The sequence below is a fragment of the Oreochromis aureus genome, linkage group 22 (assembly GCF_013358895.1).
Source record: "Oreochromis aureus strain Israel breed Guangdong linkage group 22, ZZ_aureus, whole genome shotgun sequence".
In the NCBI taxonomy this organism is placed as follows: domain Eukaryota; kingdom Metazoa; phylum Chordata; class Actinopteri; order Cichliformes; family Cichlidae; genus Oreochromis; species Oreochromis aureus.
Window position 1 is genome coordinate 32,622,140 of NC_052962.1, and position 22,985 is coordinate 32,645,124.

A 22,985-nucleotide genomic window follows, 5' to 3' on the forward strand; every position below is an offset into this window, starting at 1 on the left:
TTCATCTTTTTTCTGTTTGACGTATTGTATAATACGTTTGCACATTCAGCTGTGTGCAGACTCCCAACTTAAATCTCAGCCAAACCGATTTTCTCAGGAACAAATACAACACTGACATAAGCCAAGCAATAACATTTGTAAGTTATTTGGGTGACTTATGTGACATGTTTAACCTGAGTGGCGACAACGCGGGGGCGTTGGAACGGAGTACGCTGTTCTCGCCGGCTGGATGAGTTATCGGTAACAGATGTCTCAGAGAACGTCAGAGCACTTGCACTGCAGATATGTGATGTGTTGCCACATTGCGCAGATATTTGGAGTTTACACGGCTACATTTTTGTCTGTTGTTGTCTTAACAGTTTTTTTGGTGACCCTCACAAGGTAATATTAAAACTGACCAGTTACAAATCAGCGGGACTGTGTATTTCCAGTCACCTACGTGTGACGACTGTGGATGAATTCACCGTGACATGTACAATTACACTGTCATTATCTTTTCCATGTTGACATTTGTGTCGGTACTTCCGAAGTAACATACATTTATGGATGTGAGTGCCCTCCGCCGCTGTTTCTGCCACGTCTGTACTTGCTGCCATCATTACAAACTGAATTGGCCGGGGTGCGCTATGCATTCTGGGATATGTTGGGCCACGAAGGATACACAGACCCATCCTTAAAATTCAGGGAAATGAAGGACGCATCTGAAGGCTGCATTTCGAGCAGCCTTTGGATTGGGACAGCCTTTGTCACGTCGCTGTGACGTAATCGGCCTTAAACTGCGGCCTTTAAGGCTGCAGACCCTGAATTGGGATACAGCCATAGTCACAGCTGCTGAAGAGTCAGTTAAGATAAATAAGGTACATTTACAGCAGCAATCTTTCATTCAGATACTTGATTTTCTGAAATGCTCCAATTTGTCATCATTCTTTTCATTGATTGTTATAAATTGTTGGCTATTGAAGGACTTTTGAAGCACTTTTCCAAAAATATGTATGAAATTCCCATGAAAGCCATTTCATTTTGAAACTTTTTTAAAGGCCAGACTGAGCTGGCTAATCAGCAGGAAGAAGACTGGCTGAGCTCTGCTCCTCTGCAGACCAATCCCTGTTGACTGCTGATAGCCAGTGGCTATTATCAGGCTATTATCATTGCTACAGCTATTCATAAATCAAAACATCATTTGCTTATTTATTGGAACAACAGGTCATGTTCACTCTTTAAACATAAACTGAATCTTGAATTTAGAAAATAACTCAAATAAAATACATACATGCTAAACAAACTGTAGATACATGAACAGCTGAAAGAACATAATGAGAGGAAAATCAGAATATCAAGAAAAACTGTTCTTTAAGTATTTTGTGACCCTGCTCTCAGTGTGTTACAACAAAACTGATCCTTCCAATTCTGTGTTCTAAAGAAGCAGTTTATATCAGACTAAGACAGGTACAGGCATGTGGGAAAGTGGGCGAGTGCAGGCAGATCATTAGCAGCAGAAATCAGGAGTAGACGCTGCAATAGCTGCTTAAGTTAAACAGACCTCAAAGGTCTTTACATGTTAGAGGGAACAAGAGCAATAACAATGATAACGTTATGGATAAAGAAAAGATGAAGCTGTTTTTGTTGATTCTCCTCTGCTGTGGCTCATTCGCAGGTAAGAAAAAACTTTAAACCTTTGAGCTCTGACAGCAGAGTCATCTGACTAAAGCTGTGTTTTTGCTTTGTTTCGCTTTTAAAGCTCTTTTAGCCTGAATGTTGTAAACTCAGTTTTTATATTTATTTTCTAGAATTTAAAAAAAATCCATGTTTTATCAGGTACACTTTGACAACTGAATTTCATTGCAAAGTTCATCACATGTTTGCACTGGGTAGGAGTTGCTTTTAAATCTCATTTCACATGTGTTTATTAACAATAAAAAGGCATTCAATTCTATTCTTTTCTATTCTATTCATGTCAGATGTGACCTATTAAATACGTTTTTTAAAGATTTATGTTAAATATTAATAGTTTTATTTTTGGACATTCTTGATAATTTGCACATGCAAAGCGTATCAGCCACGTTGGTCCTTTAGCCCCAAATCTTTGTCAAAAAAAAAATGAAAGCTGTACAGTCCTGCTGTAGAGCGTTCTGTCACTGTTAGTGTAGATTAAATGAGAATTTTTTGACTGAATAATCTAGTAGTCTATCTGATCTGTCACTGGGCGAGAGGAAGGGCGCAGCCTCGATAACTAAATGAATCATATTTCTGATACTTTTTGTGCATCTGATTTATTTGCTAACATTATGAACATTGTCCTACAGTGAAACACACGCTGAAGTATTTTGTCACTGGATCCTCTGGAGCTCCGAACATCCCAGAACTTTTTGGTGTGCTGATGGTTGATGGCATTCAGATGGGTTACTGTGACGTGAGCAAGAAGATATTGGAACCAAGACAGGAGTGGGCGAAGAACATTTTAAAAAAACACCCTGAGCAACTGGGCTGGTACAAGAGCAAGTGTTTTGAGGATCAGCCAAACTTCTTCAGAGAGCTGATTTCCAGTTTGAAACAGCAGTTCAATCGAAGTGAAGGTGCAGTATTTCTGTCATACCTTAAATGATAATGAAATGGAATATACCAAAACTTTTGGAACGTTTGGAATAATGTTGGAAGAATGTTTAGATTTTGCCTTTAAAATGTTTTAATTGCGCCGGTTTTTCAGTTTCTTACAATTTATAGCCTAGTTGTCAGACAGCTCCAGATGGGTAATATTACAAAGTCAAATAATAAATAAAGTGCTGCTGTCCAGTTACAGTAGCGCAAACATTATGTTGCATATTCACAGGAATGTATATGCACTCATTTGGTGGTGCAAAAAATATAAATATTGTAATACTTCTGATAAGTCATTTATACGTCTGGAATTGAAGCTACTACAACACAGATCACACATCAAAAATAGCTGTTCCATCAATGAAATGAATAAATTTTACCTTTCTGCTGAGAAACTAAAGAGATTTCCACACCTACTTTAGACAGAGAGTATTAAATCTAGTTCTTCATGATTCTTTTACTGAATAGAGAGAACACGACTCAGTTTTCAAAGTGTTTATAATTATTTATTCAGTCATCTTCCGGAAGAGAGAGACATGCACAGCCCAAAGCCATTTTGCAAATCTCTGGCATTAGAAGCCAAAAATGTGTATCATATAGGTGTTATTTTGGTCCTTTACACGTCACACACATAGTTTCGATAAAAACAACTCCTTCTGTGTTACTTAGTTCCGCTTTTTCTGTCTGGTTTCCTGTATTTTATTAATATGCCTCTGTTGCTAAGGCGATCTGTCACCCTCTGACCTAGTTCTCTCTCACAGCTGGCCTTGCTTTATACAGGCCTTTATTATTAAAATTCATAAAACAATGTAATCAGAAAATAAGCACTAAGAATATATATTTATTCTTTAACAGAGTAACCTTTCATTTTTAAATGGACCCAGTTTAAATGCACAGCTGTCACCTCACAGATTTATAGCAGAACCTAGAGCACACTCAGCCATAACATAATTAACTTGAATTAAAGATTTAGTAAATCATTAACTTAAATCATTACATTTAAGTTTTCCATTTATTTTCTCATTTTCAGCAGTGTTTCTTTTTCTGGTTGTATGTTATTCTTAGATTTTTATCATTTATCATCATCATGTGATAGCGTCTCTGATTTCAGTAGGCAGCACTCATGGAGATCATTTTGTGTGTAAAAAGTTATGTGACCTTTTTTTTACATGAGCTTACACACAGAAAGCCCAATTTAACAGAGAAAGATGATAACCACGTTTGTGATACTGTTGGGTCTCACAAAGAAAGCCTGGCTGTGTCGTACTTGCTGCCTGTGGAGTATAAACATGAACATTAATCAGGCTCATTTATGATTTCTGTAGCATTTCAATTAGCTTCCATTAGTTATACTAATAAAAAATTCTCAGATTGTCTGACTTGAATCAGAAAACAAACCAAGGCTTGGAGAATAATAGAGCCTCACACAACATACATTATTAAAATTATTCACTGCAATGTTTTCTTTCCTTCTCTATTCAGGTGTCCACATTTTACAAAGGATAGATGGCTGTGAATGGGATGAAACCACTGGGGAGGTTATTGGTATAATACAGTATCATTATAACGGAGAAGACTTCCTTGAATTTGATCTGAAGAAACAGACATGGATCGCACTGAAACCAGAGGCTGACGTTACCAAACAGAAATGGGATACGGACCAACGTGGAATAAAACACAAAGAAAATGACCTCAAAAACATTTGTCCAGAGCATCTGAAGCTGTATGTGGAGTATGAGAAAAGCTTCCCACAGACAAAAGGTACAATCACACGAGCTTATAAAGTTTAGAGGCTAGTCTTTATTCACACACACAAAGAATATGGGGAACTCTGATTGGACATATGTGAACCTAGAAAGTGGGGCAGAGAACAAACAAAATAAATACATAAAAAATACAAGGTTACAAACACAAAACACAAACTGAAGCTGAAAATATATGCATGAGTTATTTTGTGAACTAAAGTCAATTTTTTGCTTGTACCACAAGACATTTTTCTTTATTCTTTTTTCCTCCTTACACTTTTAAAAATGCTAGTGTTGCCTCTGAGCATCATAGATGTGTGCTATGAGTTTGATATTGATGTTTTTTCATGTCTCCCTATTAAATGTCTTCCTTTTCCATTTTCCTGTTATCTTTCCTTCTTCCATCAATTTTCCTTTTGTCTCCATCTCTCTTTCCCACCTTCCTTCTCTCCAGTTCTTCCCTCAGTGTCTCTCCTCCAGAAGACTCCCTCCTCTCCAGTCAGCTGCCACGCTACAGGTTTCTATCCTGACAGAGCCGTGATGTTCTGGAGGAAAGATGGAGAGGAACTTCATGAAGGTGTGGAGATAGGAGAGATCCTCCCCAATAATGATGGAACCTTCCAGCTGAGTGTTAACTTGAATGTTTCATCAGTCACACCTGAAGACTGGAGAAGATACGAGTGTGTGTTTCAGCTCTCTGATGTTGAGAACAACAGTGTCAACACACTGAATAAAACAGTGATCAGAACCAATGAATCTAAAAGAAATTCGGGTAATTCATTTTCATTACTGATACAGTGGATCTTGATGTGATGTGTTTTATTATGACTCCGCTAAGAATAGCTGTTACTGTGGTTACTGTGAGAATAGCCAATGAAGATTTATGCTGTTACTGCTGTTAACATTCCTAAACTTTCACTATTTAGACCATACAACTCTGACAGACATTTTGGAACTGTTATATTTAATGGTTCAACAAAATGTGTTTAATCCATTAAATCTTTGGTTTAATGGATTAAACACATTAGCTTTACAACAGGAGAGCTGTTACTGAATGGATTTAGGGGTGTTTTTCAGACAGAAATACAGAGCTACTGTAACGTCTTTAAGGAGTAAAAAATACAATTGTACTTTATCTACTGTATGTAGCGTTACATAGGTACTGTATAGTGTGGCATGTATAGTCACATCAATAGACAGTCACGCAGAGATCATCATCATTATCATGTTTTCCCTTCCCTTCAGCATCTTGTGATTTATAGACTAACTAAAAAAAAAACACTATAGGTGGATGGATGTACTTTTGCTCTAACCTGCTGTTTTGTTTGTTCTTCAGGAGAGTCGCACTTTGACAAGGCAACCCCCATCGTTGTTGCAGTGGGTGCTGTTCTTATGCTCATTGTGTTGGTTTGATTGGTTGTTTATGGTGCACTGTTCCAAAAAGTAGTAATGTCAAAGTATCTTACTGTATATTTTACAGTTTTGTCACTGTTTTTCTAGAATATCATTAAATTTACACAAGTAGACTGTGATTTTACATGTCAAATGTAAAATAACATAACATCACTGTAAATATAGTAAAACACAATTTACTTGTTTTTTAAATATTTTTTTTATATGCATATTTAGATTGTTAAAATACATGCACAAATGTATCATGATTTCACAAATATCTGTCCATTATTTGAAAGATTGAACTGTTGAATTCAAATGTAATGCTATGGAAAAGTATATAACACGATTCCTATAAGCTTGTGTTACATCACATAAGTATTATTATCATTGTGATTTAGGGCGATCGTGGCTCAAGAGTTGGCAGTTCGCCTTATGATCAGAAGGTTGCCAATTCGATCCCCGGCTCGGACACTCTCGGTATTGTGTCCGTGGTCAAGACACTTCACCTACTGGTGATGGCCAGAGGGGCCGATGGTGCGATATGGCAGCCTCGCCTCTGTCAGTCTGTCCCAGGGCATGCAATCCAGTATTATTATTTAAACCAGCTGTTAACTGTATATTTCTGTACATTTACGTATTATGATTCATATTGCCACATTCATTGACCTTGTTTATAGGTAATTTCATTGTTTAATCACGTTAAAATGTTCCTAATTTAATGTCTAAAAGCTTTTGGAAAAGGCAGAATCCCATGTAAAATTAGCGCAACAAACTCTATTTTCATTACTGAAAATAACTGTATTTTTATGAGAAAGTTATTTTCTGTTATTTTATGGTAGTATTTTTGGCGCCCCAGCTGCCGCAATATTACTGTTTTTTTAGGATTTGTTTTTTTTCTCTATTTATAGACAATTTCATTGTTTAATCACATTAAAATGTTCCTAATTTAATGTTTAAAATCACTTGACATGTAAAATTAGCACAACAAACTGTATTGTCATTACCAGTGTTGGGTAAGTTACTTTAAAAAAGTAATTAATTACTAATTACTAATTACTTAGTCAATATTGTATTTAAAATACTTATCTAATTACTGTGTCAGAAAAGTAACTTAATTACTAAATAAGTAATTTAACTAAATACTTCTTAAAATCCCTATAAACCTTGAGTGGGCAAACAATAGAAATTAAACTTTTTAAATAATTTTTTTTTTTTAAAGACGGAGACTCTACAGTACGCAGCGGTAGCATCTCTTCCACAATGTAGCCTGCAGCCATTTTTTAAGCTCACCTTCAGACGCTTTCTGTGCTGCTGAAGTAAAATCAAGGTTTGCCTGCTTAGCAGGAGTTGACGCGGTGTTATCCATGGGTGATGAACAAGGATCACTCAGAGGTGTTTGTCTATGCTCTGTGTCAGGCGCTTCAGTAGATTACTCGCGCTATTAACAGCAGCCGATAGTTTTTTCTCCCCAAGACATACTTACACATTACTGTAATGTTCTTGTCTGCTTGTTTCAGAAAAGTGAAGAGACGGTAATATGTCCATTTCATAAAACACTTTAGAAACACTTTAGAATACGACTATGCAGCAAACTGGTATGGCAAGCCATTAGTGCCAATGGCTTGCCATAAACTGGGGCGAAATGACGTGCACCTGCACAGCAACGATATTAAAGCGTCAGAGTTTACTTCTACGTTTAGAAGATAAATTATTGAAATTAAATAATGATATTCAGCGAGTTTAATTATTTTACAATGTAACGTAAGTACACTGTAAGCAACTGTAATTAAAATACCTAAAAATGAACAGTAATTAGTTACTTTACTTTTTCGGTGGAAATGTAATTTAATTACAGTAACGCGTTACTTAGTAACGCATTACACCCAACACTGGTCATTACTGGAAATAACCGTATTTTTATGAGGAAGTTATTTTCTGTTATTTTACGGTAGTATTTTGGCGCCCCAGCTGCCGGAATATTACCGTTTTTTTAAGATGTTTTTTTTAACAGTATGGAGAGAGTGGTGTGATGACAACAAAGAAGCAGTAACAAGAGGCTACTGAGACTTATTCATTATTGCATTATTTCTGCAGTGCGGTGTATGTTAGACGAATATTTCTTTTTTTTTTTTTTTTAGAAAATTATTTGATATTTGATTGTCAGACATTTTTAACTGTAAAACTGTCCCTTTGATCTTACATGCACTCTGGTACAATATTGAAACTTTTTTTTTTAGTCCAGTCTTTTTAGGATTGTTATTTTTTTAAAGCTTCAACGTCAAACAAACCCCCAGAAACTGTATCAAGATCCATACACACAACAAACCTTACATAGTGTTACATGCTACAGTTAAACAAGAGCAGATGAGATTTGTTTTACTTTTTAATAGTTCTTTTCTGTGAACTTGAGTTTTTATCAAATTTGATTTTTCTTCATCTTGTTGTCTACTAATCTAATGATTGTTCAGTAATTAAAATAAAGTGAAGTCCACTTTTTTGTGTATCATATTTGTTAATTGTTCTATGCATAAATATGTTGTTTTGCACTTGCTTAGCTTTTATTATTAATTTCTGCAGCAGAGCAGTTCAGTAAAACGATTGTTTGATTTTATTTGTCATGACTGGATACATAAAAAATAATCAGTAAAAAGGGTGAACAGGTTTATTAACTGGTCTCTTAACAATAAGGGAAACTGTTCATTTTCAGTGAACTTCTGAATGAACTCCTGGCAACCTTTAGTGATCTATTACTAAAGAATGGTTATCCACAGGAGAAACACTTGTTTTCTTAGATGGAACTTTAGTTTCTTTTTTTGATTCCCTAAATCCAGATCTCTGTCTTTGAGTGCACTCAGTGAATAAAACACCCACTGAAAGAAATGTCTGACCTGTCTTGTACATCGATGTTAAAGATATTCTGTCATAGTATTTTTTGGGGGGGGATAAATCTAAGATTCTGATCATTTATTTTGACATTTGGGGAATTTGTTTTCTCTTCAGCTGCCTTGCAGGTGAAAAATGATTGACGTCTGCATAACACAACAAGAGCTTCAGTTTAAATACAGAGTATATTATTATCCAAATCACATATAAGTTTGATCTTTGAATGTGTCAAAGACCGGCTTTCCTGGACAGATCAGCAGTTTATGAGAGTGCTAACAGTGAGAGATAGACACTCATTAATGCTCACATTCATACCTAAAACCAATTTAGAATCACCAATTAAGCAAACCACACACATGTCTTTGGACTGTGGGGTGAAGCCAGATTACCCACAGACATGGGAACTCCGCACAGAAAGGCCTTGGGCTGGATTTGAACCACGGACCTTTTTGCTGTGAGGCAACATTGCTCCTCCATCATGATATCAATCAATAATGCTTCATTAACGGCTTTATTGCTATTATTCTTTTAAAAGTTGACATCATGCCTGCTCAAAGTACATATATATATAATAATAAAACGGCAATTACACATCCTTTAAATCCAGTGTCACAGTGTCTGGCTAATTACAACAGTTAAAACAAAAGACAGAATACAGGACAAAAATGAATGTACTATTGCAAATGTATTGTGAAAAAACTGCCACTGACAACCGCTGAAAAAAGGACCACAACTCACCATGAGAAAGCTGTAGAACAAACATCTGTAACACAGTCACAGAGAAACCCAAACAGAGGACACGCACTAAGAAACACTAAGTTATGTGTTGAAACAAAAATATGATGTGTAAGCTCCCTGGCTGGCACAAAACAGGAGAAAACATGTTTAAATAAAATGGGAGAAAAAAAGAGAAACACTGCCAAGATTCCACTAATATAAAGTCAAGTTTAGGCAGGGCTGCCACAATTCACCTCTTTTTGCTAAAGCATATAGTTAGGGCTGGATCAGGTGACTCTGAATCCTCCCTTAGTTATGCTGCAATAGACGTAGGCTGCCGGGGATTCCCATGATGCATTGAGTTTTTCCTTTCCAGTCACCTTTCTCACTCACTATGTGTTAATAGACCTCTCTGCATTGAATCATATCTGTTGTTAATCTCTGTCTCTCTTCCACAGCATGTCTTTATCCTGTTTTCCTTCTCTCACCCCAACCGGTCGCAGCAGATGGCCCCGCCCCTCCCTGAGCCTGGTTCTGCTGGAGGTTTCTTCCTGTTAAAAGGGAGTTTTTCCTTCCCACTGTCGCCAAAGTGCTTGCTCATAGGGGGGTCATATGATTGTTGGGTTTTTCTGTGTACCTATGAAGCACCTTGAGGTGACTTTTGTTGTGATTTGGCGCTATATGAAAAAAATTGAATTGAATTGAATTGAATAGAATCACTGTAAGTAGCACTGATCCATGATTTGATTGAGCCATCTGGGGCCTTTCTGTGTGGAGTTTGCATGTTTTCCCGATGCTCTTGTGTTTTCTCTCTGGGTACTCTGGCTTCCTTCCACAGTCCAGTGACATGCACTTAGTGGGTTAATTGGTTAATCTAAATTGGTGCAAATGATTGTCTGTCTCTCTGTGTTAGCCCTGTGGCAGCTTGCCCATTGGTAGCTGGCATAGGCTCGTGTGACCCTGACAAGGATAGGTGGAAGAGAAAGGATGGGTTCATTCATCTAATCTGTTTCTGATTAATGTGTGAGTAATGTCAATGGAGGTCTATCAATGTCAAGAGAACAAACAAGAAAAAACCCATATTCCTATGACATGAAATGTTTATGTTAAAACTTTTGCAGTGTTTTCTAATGATGGGACAGCGATTCTGCTCATGAGTACTTGGGTGAAGGTGACTTTAATCATTTTTATTATAATAAGTTTTCCACTGTGCTTGACTCAGACACTTTGTGGCAATAACCTCGCCGAATTTGGAGAAAACACTTTCACTTGAAACTGAGGCAGCTGTGCACAAGTAACAGCAAACCTGATCAGGTGCTCCACGAAAACACGCTCCTTATGTCACAGGTGAAACTCCAACATGAACACTAAAACGCATATCCATTACGCTTTATAGAAGTTCATAAATCACATCAACACTTTCTCAAACAGCGATGCTTCAAACCAGTGACTGTAGAGAATACGTCACTGGACCAAAATACGTCACTGGACCGCAATACTTCGGGACACGCGGTCTCAGGCCTGACTATACTTCCACAACATGAAGGAGGATAAAGCACATATGTTAATATTTTTGTTGCTTCTCTTCTGTCGTGGTTTATTTGCAGGTGAGAAAAAACTTTAAAATCTTTCTCGTCCCCTCACTGTTATGTGATTTATAGACTAACTGCATGGATAATACAGCATTGATGGATGCATTTACTTCATGTGCACATTTTGTCTTGTGTGTTTGTTTTTGAGCAGAGAAGCCGTTTTACATGATCCCCATCATTGCTGTGGTGGTTCCTGCTGCTGTTGTTATTCTCATACAATTTTTTGTTCACAACAGATGGGAGGTGAGAGATTCAAAGAGGCTGAACTAATGCTCTAATTCAGACTGAAAAACTTAATATCTATTGTAATTTGAAATATTATTTTCCCTTTTCATTTCAGAAACAAGAACTGAACAAAGAAAGTAAGCCATTTTTCTTACCTACTCTGTATTAGATTGTATTGTGTGTTGTTATTTATATTGTTGTTGTATACCGAGGTGGCAAAATTACAGACATGCTGTACTTGACGTTCTCTTAAATGTTCTTAACGTAAGAAAGTAAAGGATGGAAATTCTGCCATCTTTTTTTACACAACTGTAGCGAAAGGTCGTTCATATTAATATATTGTATTAATATTTTCATAACAAAATAATATTAGTACATGAGAATACAAATGTTATTTGAAACCAAATTCTCATTATAATAAATGTACTGAGTTTAAATCTGTTATGAAGGACACCTGAAGTGAAAGAGAATATAAAAAAAACACGTTTTCTCTTGTCTACATTGCAGAGGGTGAAAATGTACATAAATTGAGTTATCGGTAATAAAGACAAATTACACATTTACTGAAAAGTATTTAATATTTCGTATACAAAGCCTTTGTTGATGACAGCTTAAAGATGCATCCTTTATGGAGAAACTACTCGCATGCATTGCACAGGTTGGATTTTGTTCCATTCTTCCACACAAACAGTCTTTAAATCCTGAAGGGCTCCTGCTATGAACTAAACTTTAGTTCATTCCATAGACTTTCACGTGCGTTCAGGTCAGGTGATTGGCTCTAGCAGCTTTTTTTCTTTCTCTGAAACCAGCTGAGAGGTTCATTGGCTGTGTGTCTGGGTTCATTGTCCTGTTGAAATGACCTTGTTTCATCTTGTTAAAAACTCCATCTCTTTGATCTTCGGGCTGAAGGAGGAACAACACTCTGTGTTTAAATGCTCAAACAACAATCACTTTAATCAATACAATTCTCTTTATTCCAGATGGCTTTTGTTTTTGGTTTTGTTTTTATCAAGAATATACATTTTTTCATCCTTCCTTCAATTATATGAAGCATGAGATATATAAACAGCCCATGCTATGATGTTCCCACCTAAAAGCTGATATGGTGTTTTGGGGTGTGCAGTGCCTTTTGACCCCCAACATTGTGTGTATTATGGCACCCAAACAGTTTAATTTTGGTTTCATTTGACTAGACTATATTCTCCCAGTATTTCACAGGCTTCTCCAAATGTTTAAACTTGCTTCAGCATGTTTTTTCTTCAGCCACGGTGTCTTGCATGGTGAGCGTGCATAAAGGAAAGCAATTCAGTGTATTACCTATTGTTTTCTTCGAAGCAATTGTACCTGCTGATTCCAGGTCTTTTGTAGCTCTCTACAAGTGGTCCTTTGCTCTTGGATAGCTCTTGTTGTTATGGCCCCAACAATGCTCACAGGAACCTTCAGTAGATTAGAAATTCTTCTGTAACTAATTTCATCAGTGTGTTTTGGAGCAATAACAGAACTCACTGGCTGTATCCCCATCCCTCGGAGGATGAGGTCTATGTGGGCCGCGTCCTCGAAGACTGAGAAGGCTGGAAGTGCGAGGCTTGTGAAATCGGACGGTCTAGCCTCCGTCGCGCTGCCCAGATGCCCTAGAAACATTTTAGAAAGGGTTTTTGTTGACATTTTTAGTTTTTATATGAGCTTTGTTTGATTTGTTGAGTATCTGAGGCTGAGACAACATGATTGTTGGGCTCCATTTCTGTACTGAACAGTCATTTTAATATTAGTTACTAAACAAGAATTAGCTTATGTTGTTCATGAGACTAAAGTCATCTCACTTTGGTAATGTAACCATAACATGGCCAATATTCAAGTTATAATATTAATCATTATTAGTTATTACAGCAGTGAACTTGAACTCTGTGTCAAATACTGAGCTTCAGTAAAGATTAAAGTTGAGGTTATTTATATTTCTTATCATCTTAAATCTTCACTCAAAGACAAGTATCTCTGACAGTGTATATACAGATGTATCATATATAACAGACAAATATTGTTCTTTTAATATGCTGGTATTACTAAATTTGGCTCAATGCTTACATATATGTGTAAAAAGAAAATGTACGAGCTGTGATAACTGTGTCTGATAGAATGAAGAGTAGACTGATATATTAAATATTCCTTTATTGGGTGAGAAAATCAGACCATGTCATAACTGCTTTAAGTCATACAGAATAGAACAGAAACTTTAGGTTTCTGAATATTAAACTTGTTGCTGCCTTTCATAGTGTGTAACTTGAAGGCCCTGAGTACTTTCTCCCACACTGAAAACACTGGGATGATCAAATGATTTGAACATTACCTAATAAGACTGATTCAGGACAGACAATTAGTTATGTTAAACCTTTGTAGCAGTCCTTCACAAACAGGGAACAGTCTGTCTATTCTCTCCATCTGTCAGCTGCTGCTGGCTCTTCCTCCTCCTCTTCCTCACACACTGCTGAGTTTGTCCTGGTGGATCATCAGGGGTGCAAAGCCTCACAGATGATGTGCAGCAGTGGGTCCCTCAGTCTGTCCTCACTCTGGACACTTGCAGTCGTCACACATAGAAATCAAATGTGTGATAAGCTGCAGGATTCAAACACAGGTGTAACTTATAAATACATGTTCATACTTTTATTCCACAATCAGAGAGAAAGAAACAGAGAGAGAGTGCAGGACAGACAGACAGGTGACAGTCTCAGGTGTATACACTGCTACAAAACAGCACAAGAGAAGGAGGATTTAGTGTTTGTGTTATTACGAGTGCTAAACAAGAAGAGTTCCCAGATGGTACAGTGGGCACATGTGTGACTCCTGTGATTAAAGCATCTTTCTTTCAGCTTAACGAGTGAACCGTCAGCTCGTTCAAACACACGTTAAAGTCCGTTTGGCTCGACACCACCGAACAGAGGCAGTGGGACTAACATTGTGTTCTGGACCTTTCTGGCAACATATTTGAATTCTCGAGACTGAATCCATAGACCACATAAACAAACACAGCAGCCTATCTACACTACACATTGATTTTAAAATGTATTTTTAAAGCATTCTGTGAAAAGAGCTTGTGGCGGGGTATGGTTGGTGGCTTGGCTGGAGTGGAGGAGTGGAGTGGCAGGTTCAGGGTGTGGTGACAGGGACGCTGGTTTGTCACAGCCAGCGAGCATCTTCTAATCATGCCTTCCCTATGGCAGCCAGGCCAGAGAGAGGAAGCTGCTGCTGGAGAAGAGCACCGGAGCCAGAGCAGTGTGCACTGGAAAGTGCCACGAGTCACAAACTGATTGTGTCAAAATAAAAGGAAAAAACTCAAAACACAGTCACAGTCAGGTCCTTTTGGGATTAGAGGTCTTCTCATTATTTAGAATTTTCAGCTTGTAAACAGAGATGACTGAAGCTGCCAAACTCTGGAACAGTCTTACTGAGGTCAGAGTGTCTCCATCATTAGTGTTAAATAAATCTGTTTTTAGAAGACTTTTTTTTTCATTTGTTATGGTTTTGTGTCATTGATTTGTTGTAATTTGTTGCTCTGTGAAGCACTTTGCAAGTAAGAGCTGGGTGAATTACATTATAAATAAGGAAAATTGAAGAAAGTATTTGTATATTTCATATTCTATACTTTAGCTCGTATTAAGAAAAATAAGCTAAAGAAGGCATAAATACACATTGTTTGAATTGTGTTCACCTTTATGAAAAAAGACTGAAATGTTTTTATTGTTTATTGTTGCCTTTAATGCTATTTGAGCTAAAGTATCTGCTGATATATGCACTGTGAGTACAAGAAAATAATTATAAGAATGTATTGTGTTAAATTTGTTTAGATCACAGGAATAGGAAAGGATTTGTCTCTGTGTTTTAGTTTGGCTTAGCTGTAGGCCTGAGAGTGTGTGTAATTGTGTAGAGAGAAAGGAATTTATGGTCTGGTGTCATAAATAAAAGGAGTCAGGAAGCTACAGTTGGGGGTTGCTGATGCTGATGCTTGTACCTTTAATAAAAACTCATAAGTGTTATAACTTAGAAGTAATGGTAAATGACCTGTATTTATATAGCGCTTTACTAGTCCCCAAGGACCCCAAAGCGCTTTACATATCCAGTCATCCACCAAGTAGGTTTGCAGGAGACTCTCCACCTAATCTGTAAATGTAAGACAACAAGAGGCCAATGGCCCAGTGGATGCAGAGTGGTAGTCTCAATATTTGTAATATGTTAACTCTGTTTTGTATGTGGTCTAAAGGAATTTGGTGTAGCTTGGGTGAGGTTACTTTTATGACCCCTAGGAACTCACGTACGCAGAGACACACACCCACGGTGCTTTAACTGTTACACTCCTACACCTATATGCACACTCACTCACGTGCACTCACATAGACACATGGGTACGCGCGCACACAGGCATTCACAGGCTCGTGCATACACACAGACACAGAGTTTGGAGCACACCATGGGGGGTTTTATGATGCGGTCGCCTCTATAAAGCTGACTGTAACTAACAAAGGGGTGAAGATTTTTGCAGAGGGACACCGGCCTCGTCTTCCCTTCTAGAAGTGCATGCTTAAATGAAGATGAATAAAGATGAATAAAGGTTTTGTGAAATAACTACTGAGTTCCGGTGCCGTCTCTGGATGCCTTGACGAATAAAAGAACCGGGGTAAAACTGATTTCGCAACAGCACACTGATCAAACCTGCTGTTTTTGTTTTTTTATCAGGTTGACTTTTTTGATGATAAAAGGAATATTTAACAGCTGAATTTTTTTTTTTTTATTTCTATGTACAAATATTAACATTAATGCACATATTTACAGTCATTCATCAAATAATCATTTTTAATTATTCTAAAGTACATATTTGGAAAAATAATAGCAATATTTAATTAAGGTCTTTAGATAACTTAAGGGCTTGTTGGTAATGTTTCATCAAACAGAATATTTTAACTTTTGAAGAAATCAGAAAGGAATACAAGAAAATTAAGACTGAAAATGTTCATAAAACAATTGATGCTGACTCTGATGACCTGTTGATTTCCATTCTGAATTCTGTGGCTCATCTGTTATTAAGTTCTGCATCCACTTCATTCAGAATACAACTTGCTGGAGAGCAGCTCAAAGTCCTTGAGTCATTGTCATTTGTCAACTGAACATTCTCTTCAAGTATGTCACAGATATGTTGACAACAGATGTTATCATAAAAACAACAAAGTACAGCGGTACATTTATAGAACTTACTTTTTTTGCAGAAAACTTTCTCAATTAAATGAAATCTTTAAAATGATTTGATGGTGTTCTGCAGCCTGTGAGATTAAAAGGACCCAGTGAATTCATTCATGCTTGAAAGGCAGCCAGACATTCCTGAATTCTGCCCCTCTGCATTTCAGCTACTGTGAGCTCCTGGAGTGACTCTTTAGTGTCAGGAGCTACAGTCACATACAATTAATTTTGTGTGTTGAAATCCTCTTCGTGGTCAAAGCGGTGCATATTAGGCCAGTCGAATCAAATTCAGTACTTTTTTTTTCAAATCAGTTGAATTTTATTTATTTAGTGCCAATAAAAAATAACAGCCATCTCAAGGCATTTTATAGTTTAAGGCAAAGACCCTACAGTAATACAGAGAAAACAAAAAAATAATCATATGATCCCCTTTGAGCAAGCACTTTGGCAAAGGACAAACTGTTAGACAAGTTCGGGGTGAGAGGAGCAAGACCGGACAAAAGACACAATGTGGAAGAGACAGAGATTAATAACCATCATTATTAGGCTTTTGAAATTAATCAGACAGATGGAAACAGGGCAAATCTGCTTCGACACATATCTTTCTTTATGAACCCTTTTCATTCTAATGGGACCATAGTTAAAGAAAAAATATCATAACGTTCAGTAAGAGTTAAAACTGTCATCTCACCATACATTTCTGAAAGGTTTTTATGGACAACATGTCTAAAGGGAGGGAAGGACAATTTTTTCATAGACATCTAATTTCTAGACAAGAGTATTCTAGGCTCACATATAGTACTTGTACCCAATGATCCCTAATTGAGCAGAGATAATTTCTGTGAAGGTTCTCAGTCATCCAGGTCATCGTAGTCTAAGGAGCTTGGAAAGAAAAGCGTCTGGACTTCTTTACCTTAGAACTGCTTCTTGAAGAGGTGTTTCAAGCTCTAAAGAAGTCCAAGCTTCTTCTTAGAGATCTAAGGTCAAATGGTCCCAGATTTAAGACCCAGTGATTTTAGTTTCCCATTTAATTTTCTATTTTATTTTTCTCTGAGGGACAATTATGGGACCCTCCACCATTTGACCTTAGAACTGAAGAAGCTTCTCTGTTTTTAATGTTTTGAATTCTTAAAATACATATTAATCAACGATAATCTTTCCTGCATCCTTAGAAAAAAACTTCTGTCCAAAACCAATGATCAATAACTTAAGCAAACAATAAAATATTAGAATACCAAGTCAAAAAATATGAACATTAAAATGATCCATTGTGGTAAAGACAGGAAGTAGCTCACAGTAGAACAAAAACATGAGTAACAGATGACAAACCTTTGTGAAATTTAACACTAATGATGTCTAATTGAAGTTGGAGAACTACTTGGATTATTCAGAAATTTTAATTTTCCTTATGTCATCAGTCAAAAATCATTTCTCACAGATCCAGGTCTTAGATACAGAAGATTGTGATCGTGTCCATTTTCCCTTAATTTCACAGCATACTGCAGAAAAACCATGATCAGGATCCTGCCGGCCTGGCACCCAAAACCTGTTGGATAAAAAATATTATATTAAACTAGACTAAAATCATGTCAATTGTCACATTTATATAAATATGACTCTCTATAAGCATTTTCCAGATTTCTGTCGCAATTGACCTGCATTAGACTTTTCTCTGAGTATCATCATGTACGTTATCAGTTTTCAAGTTTTTTATGAATATTAAATCTTCATGCTCTTAAATCTTAGAATAAAAAGAAGGCAGAGCTGACTCTGCTCTTTGAAAATATTTTCTCAGCTGTTTACAGACATCAGTTTTAAATGTGGGTCATATATTCGGTTGCTGATGAAATGTATTGCCATTCTGTCTTCCAACACATGGTGGAATTAAATAATAACTTTTTGGTTTTGGTTTTAATTTAAAGGAAAATGTCTCACGCCTCTGTCAGCGGGGATCCATCCACCCATTCCCATTCATGTTTCCCAGTTTCCCTTTTATAACTGGCTGTCAGACCAATCCAGGAGTCTCCTCTCATATTCAGTTCAATAAATTCCTAATTGAAAACAGACATAAATATTTCGGCCAGTCATAATTCAGTACTTCTGTTGTAGTAATATCATGTTGTGAATTTGTCTGAAAGACAAACTAAATGAGATGAAACATTTCAGTTCACTTCTCTTGTCCTTTATAGAATAGATAGATCAATAGACAGTAGATGGACAGATGGTCAAAAACACAGAACCTCTGGCAGTTGCATCAAACAAACACACCCACCTGTTCCTCTTTGTTGTTTATGATCACCAGATCAGCTCCTCTGGACTGACAGTCTGTCCTGCTCTCAGACCAAATTTTCCTCTCAGTGGATTTAAAGTAACAGCTCATTCCAAATTTGGCCCAATCGATAGGACACTTCACTTAAAGTCAGACACATGATACAAAAACAGATTTCACATTTTTATCCTTCTGTTGCTTGTGTGTGTTGTGACATGTGCAGGCTTGTAAACACAAAGACTTGGTGAAACTTAATGACATTATTAAGTGAAAAAAGCACCAGACTGTAAAAGTGCACTTGTCTCAATAGAGCTGGGGTTCTGACATACTGTTGGACTTCAAACTCTGGTTGCACACATGAGTCTATTTATCAAATTGTTGTTCCTCAGCTATTCCATCCCCAGGTCCTAAGCTTAGTAAGAGTTGACAAAAGCACAGACACTCTGTACTTAAGTAGAAATACAAACACTACTGTTAACAAATACTCCAGTAAAAGTTGAATTACTGATTCAACTTCTTTACTCAAGTAAAAGTAAAAAAGTACAGGCTTTGAAATGTGTTCAAACTGAGAAAGTAAAAAGTAGCTCTTTAGAGGACATTTCTATTTTTGTGCAAAGCTAACTGAACCTTGTGTTATATTAACATAATGATAAAGTAATATCAATAGATAAGAATACAAACTTCAGTCTAATTTTTTAAAATTCTAATTATACTCAGCTTGAATCAGAAGAAAAAGAAAGAAAATTAAAATGATTGCCTCTAAACAGAAAAATGTGTAAAATCAGGGATTAAAGTGGATTCACAAGTTTGAGGATCCCTAAAACCGGTTGCAATGGTTCAGTGTGGGGAGAAGAATCATAACTCATAGTAATTTCTATTGAGAGCTCCAGCAGATTTTCTTAGTGTACAAGCTGCTCTTTATGGATGTACACAACCAAATTTAACCAGATGTCAGCAGATGTTTCATGAGTTGTCTTGGCTGATTTCCATCCTCTGCAATGACAATACACTGTTTATGCTTTTTTCTAGTTAGTATAAAGTTGGTATGAAGGTGGAATTTAGTCAGTGGATCTCAGCATCATCACCTGAAATTCATATGGACTCTCTGCTACACTCTGCCCATGAAACCACGGCCACTGTGCACCAGCCACACACTGTTCTTTAAGTTAAATCCATCACAGTACAGACAACTAGCCTGTTTAAAAATGCCAGAGTGTTTCTTTAAATAACACAGTTAGTCTACCTCAGTTTGTTTTGCAGCATGTTTTACAATATGAAAAAAAAAACATGGTGTTAATAATGAAATCAAATGTTAAAATGATATTTAGGTGTGCAATGTGAAATTTGAATCTAGTGACCTCAGGGTTGGCACTGGCAACATTGATCAGTCACACTGATTTGTCACAGTACTGTGTTTGAAACCCAGTGTTTGTGCTTCAGACTCTGGAATTATGTTCTTTTATTATTATCACCCTTGTCTCCAGGAGTGGTTTTTGATATTGGCGACATGGGCGGTTGCCCAAGGCCGCATCGTGGTGGGGGCAGCATCATGGCTGAGTCCAAATAAAGACGTTGCTCGCACCCATGCTGCCCCGACATCATGTCAGCGCATTTTGGGGATTGCATGGGCACCGATCTGTTTTCTATTGCCCATTTGCGGGGAGTAAACACGCCTTTACAAAAACAAAATAAAAACAAACCAACAAACTAGGGCCGTCAACGTTAATGCTGTCATCACGATTAACGCAATTAAAAATTTTAACGCAATTAATCCTTCTGGAGTGCAGAATTACTCAAAATCCCTGAAATGTCTCTGTCAACACATTTGTTGTTTGTCCATTCTGTGCTCCAAATGGGTTGATTGTGTTAAGAAATATTTAGTCGCGTTAATCATGATGATGGTGTTAACGCGTTAACGTTGACAGCCTACAACAAACACAAAAACTGAAGACATTATGATATAGACTTATAATAATTTTGGACCGATGTGTTTCTAAATTCTTTCACACACATATATGAGAAAAGTGAGCGCGAGGCCCCTTGATGCGCCTGCTTGCTGCTGAAGTCTTACAACACAACCTGTCGAAAGGGGAGGGGACATGCTGTTTCTAAATAGTGCACATTTCATTCATAATGTTGTTAATCCAAGCCCATTATATATTCATTGTTTCTCCTCGGTTGTGTAAAATCCTAGAAAAAAAATTCAATATACAAGGTGTAGGTCTATTAGTCTATTAGTTTATGTTGTGGGGTTGGGTGTTGATACTGGAGTGCAAAATTACTGATGGAAGATGGACAAGAAAAGGTCAAAGCCATCAGGTCCTCAGTTTAGAAAAGAAGAGAAAAGAAGAGGAGAAACAAGCAAAAGATGCACATAAGCAGATTTAGATGCCGGCAGGTATTATGTATCCTGAAACTAGGGCCAGGACTCTGCAGCCTATTTACACCTACAGGCCAGACACTCTTTCAAGGATGAGGATGTTCACATCCTGGACAGGGAGGAACGCTGGTTTGAGCGCGGAGTCAAGGAGGCCATTTAGTGAAAAGGGAAAGATCATCTCTGAATTGTGGAGGGGGCCTAAGGGTACATCTGTCACTATCTTACAGTTTTGTGATTGCAGCCATTCACCAACTCACTGTGAATGGTACTCATGGCCACTGATGAGTGGTCTTTGATCAATGAGCTTTGATCAGTTGTTGTTGATCAATGGTCATGAGAATTTGCATATTAATGATCAAGGAACTGACCTGCCAGCCCATTGTTCATTCAGTGGTGCTAGTTTCAGTCATTATGTAAATGATGACTGACCTGCAGTCAGCTGAGACTGAAGAAGTCACTTGGATGAGGGGGTGGAGTGGGGGGTCGCCCAGGGACCAGGACCGCCCCTGCTTGTCTCTGTGTTCGTTCATCTCCTGTTTCTCCCCAGTCAGGTCTGCATCTCCATGCCAGTCTCCTGTTTCCTGTTTTAATTTGATACTTCCTTGTCCTGTGTTCAGTTGCTTCCTCCTGGTCTCGTCATGTCAGATTAGTCCCAGCTGTGTTTCCCTCCTGTTTCCTATTCCCTCTTTGCTCACTTGTGTATTTAAGCCCTGTGTTTTATGTATATGTTGTTGCGTACATGCTTTGCTGTGAGTTTCCTCTGTGCACCTAGTAATCCACAGTTTAGTTCTTTATTTTCCTAGTTCTTTAGTTTCTTGTTTTGTTTTTCTCTTTGGTTAAGTTTCTTATTTCGAATTCCTTGTTTTTGATATTGTTTCCTGTATAGATGTATTATTATGTCCAGCAAAAAAGCTACCATTTTCTTTCAACTTCCTGTGTTTAAGTCCTGCATTTTGGTCCTACATGCTACCTGCCACACAGCATAGCCATGGCATGATTAGTGTGCTGGCAGCTGAGTGGTTGATTTTACACAGAAAGAGTACACTATATTACAAAAACGTCTTGATGCATTCTCAATCATCCAGGAAAGTAAATCTCCAAAAGTTGAATCTGTTCATCTGGACGTAGCGTTTGATGGGAGAAATGTTTCGTCACTCATCCAAGTGACTTCTTCAGTCTCAGCTGACTGCAGGTTTCCCCAAACCTTATAAACAGTACATTTGCATAATGACTGAAACCAGCCCACTGAAGGAACAATGGGCTGTGAGGTCAGTTCCTTAATCATAATTATGCAAATTCCCATGACCATTGATCAACAACCACTGACCAAAACCCACTGATCAAAGAACACTGATCAATGGCCATGAGTACCATTCACAGAGAGTTGGGGGATGGCTGCAATCACAGCAAGTAAGATGGCGCAAGATGTACCCTTAGCCCCCCTCCTCGATTCAGAGATGGTCTTTCCCTTTTCACGTAAATGGCCTCCTCTACACATACGGATCAGTATCTAAGGTTTGACTCTCATCATCCACTGGAGCACAAACTGGGTGTCATCAGGACGCTACAACACAGAGCGAACACCATCCCCACTGACACAGCGGCCAGCGAGGCAGAAGAACAGCACATCAAGAAGGCCCTGAGTAAATGTGGTTATCCCAGCTGGACTTTTGTCAAAGCTGGAAAGGCACATAAAGAAAGCTCCAGCCGATCCAGGAGAGAAGGACAACCGCTGCCCAAGCGAAAACCTGTAGTGATCCTATATGTGTCAGGAGTATCGGAGCAGTTGAGACGCATTTTTTCTAAACACAGCGTCTCTGTGGCTTTTAAACCCCAAAACACACTGCGCCAAAAACTGGTCCACCCAAGGATCGGGTCCCCGACACAAACAGAGTAACATAGTGTACGCTGTTAAATGCCAGGAGGATTGCCAGGATTTATACATCGGGCAAACCAAACAA

At 37.7% G+C, this 22,985-nt stretch overlaps 2 protein-coding genes across 3 annotated transcripts in view; one reads left to right on the forward strand and one right to left on the reverse strand.

Moving 5' to 3' along the window:
* Positions 1-1,499: 1,499 nt before the first annotated feature.
* LOC116334930 (major histocompatibility complex class I-related gene protein-like) lies at positions 1,500-5,918 on the forward strand. Its single transcript, XM_031758478.2, has 5 exons — positions 1,500-1,654; positions 2,304-2,573; positions 4,078-4,356; positions 4,795-5,112; positions 5,677-5,918. Exons 1-5 carry the CDS (start codon positions 1,594-1,596, stop codon positions 5,751-5,753), a joined length of 1,005 nt encoding a protein of 334 aa, XP_031614338.2. The 5' UTR covers positions 1,500-1,593; the 3' UTR covers positions 5,754-5,918.
* An 11,572-nt stretch (positions 5,919-17,490) lies between these two features.
* Positions 17,491-22,985, reverse strand: part of LOC120435676 (C-type lectin domain family 4 member M-like) — a 9,465-nt gene continuing 3,970 nt past the window's right edge. The window contains exons 3-5 of one of the 2 annotated variants that reach the window (XM_039605505.1): positions 18,648-18,787; positions 18,311-18,426; positions 17,491-17,921 (exon numbers count right to left, since the gene is read on the reverse strand). In XM_039605505.1, coding sequence (XP_039461439.1) covers positions 17,801-17,921; positions 18,311-18,426; positions 18,648-18,787 — 377 coding nt within the window. In that variant the 3' untranslated portion in view covers positions 17,491-17,800. The remainder of the gene's footprint in view (positions 17,922-18,310; positions 18,427-18,647; positions 18,788-22,985) is intronic. The other variant, XM_039605506.1, reaches the window with a different exon arrangement.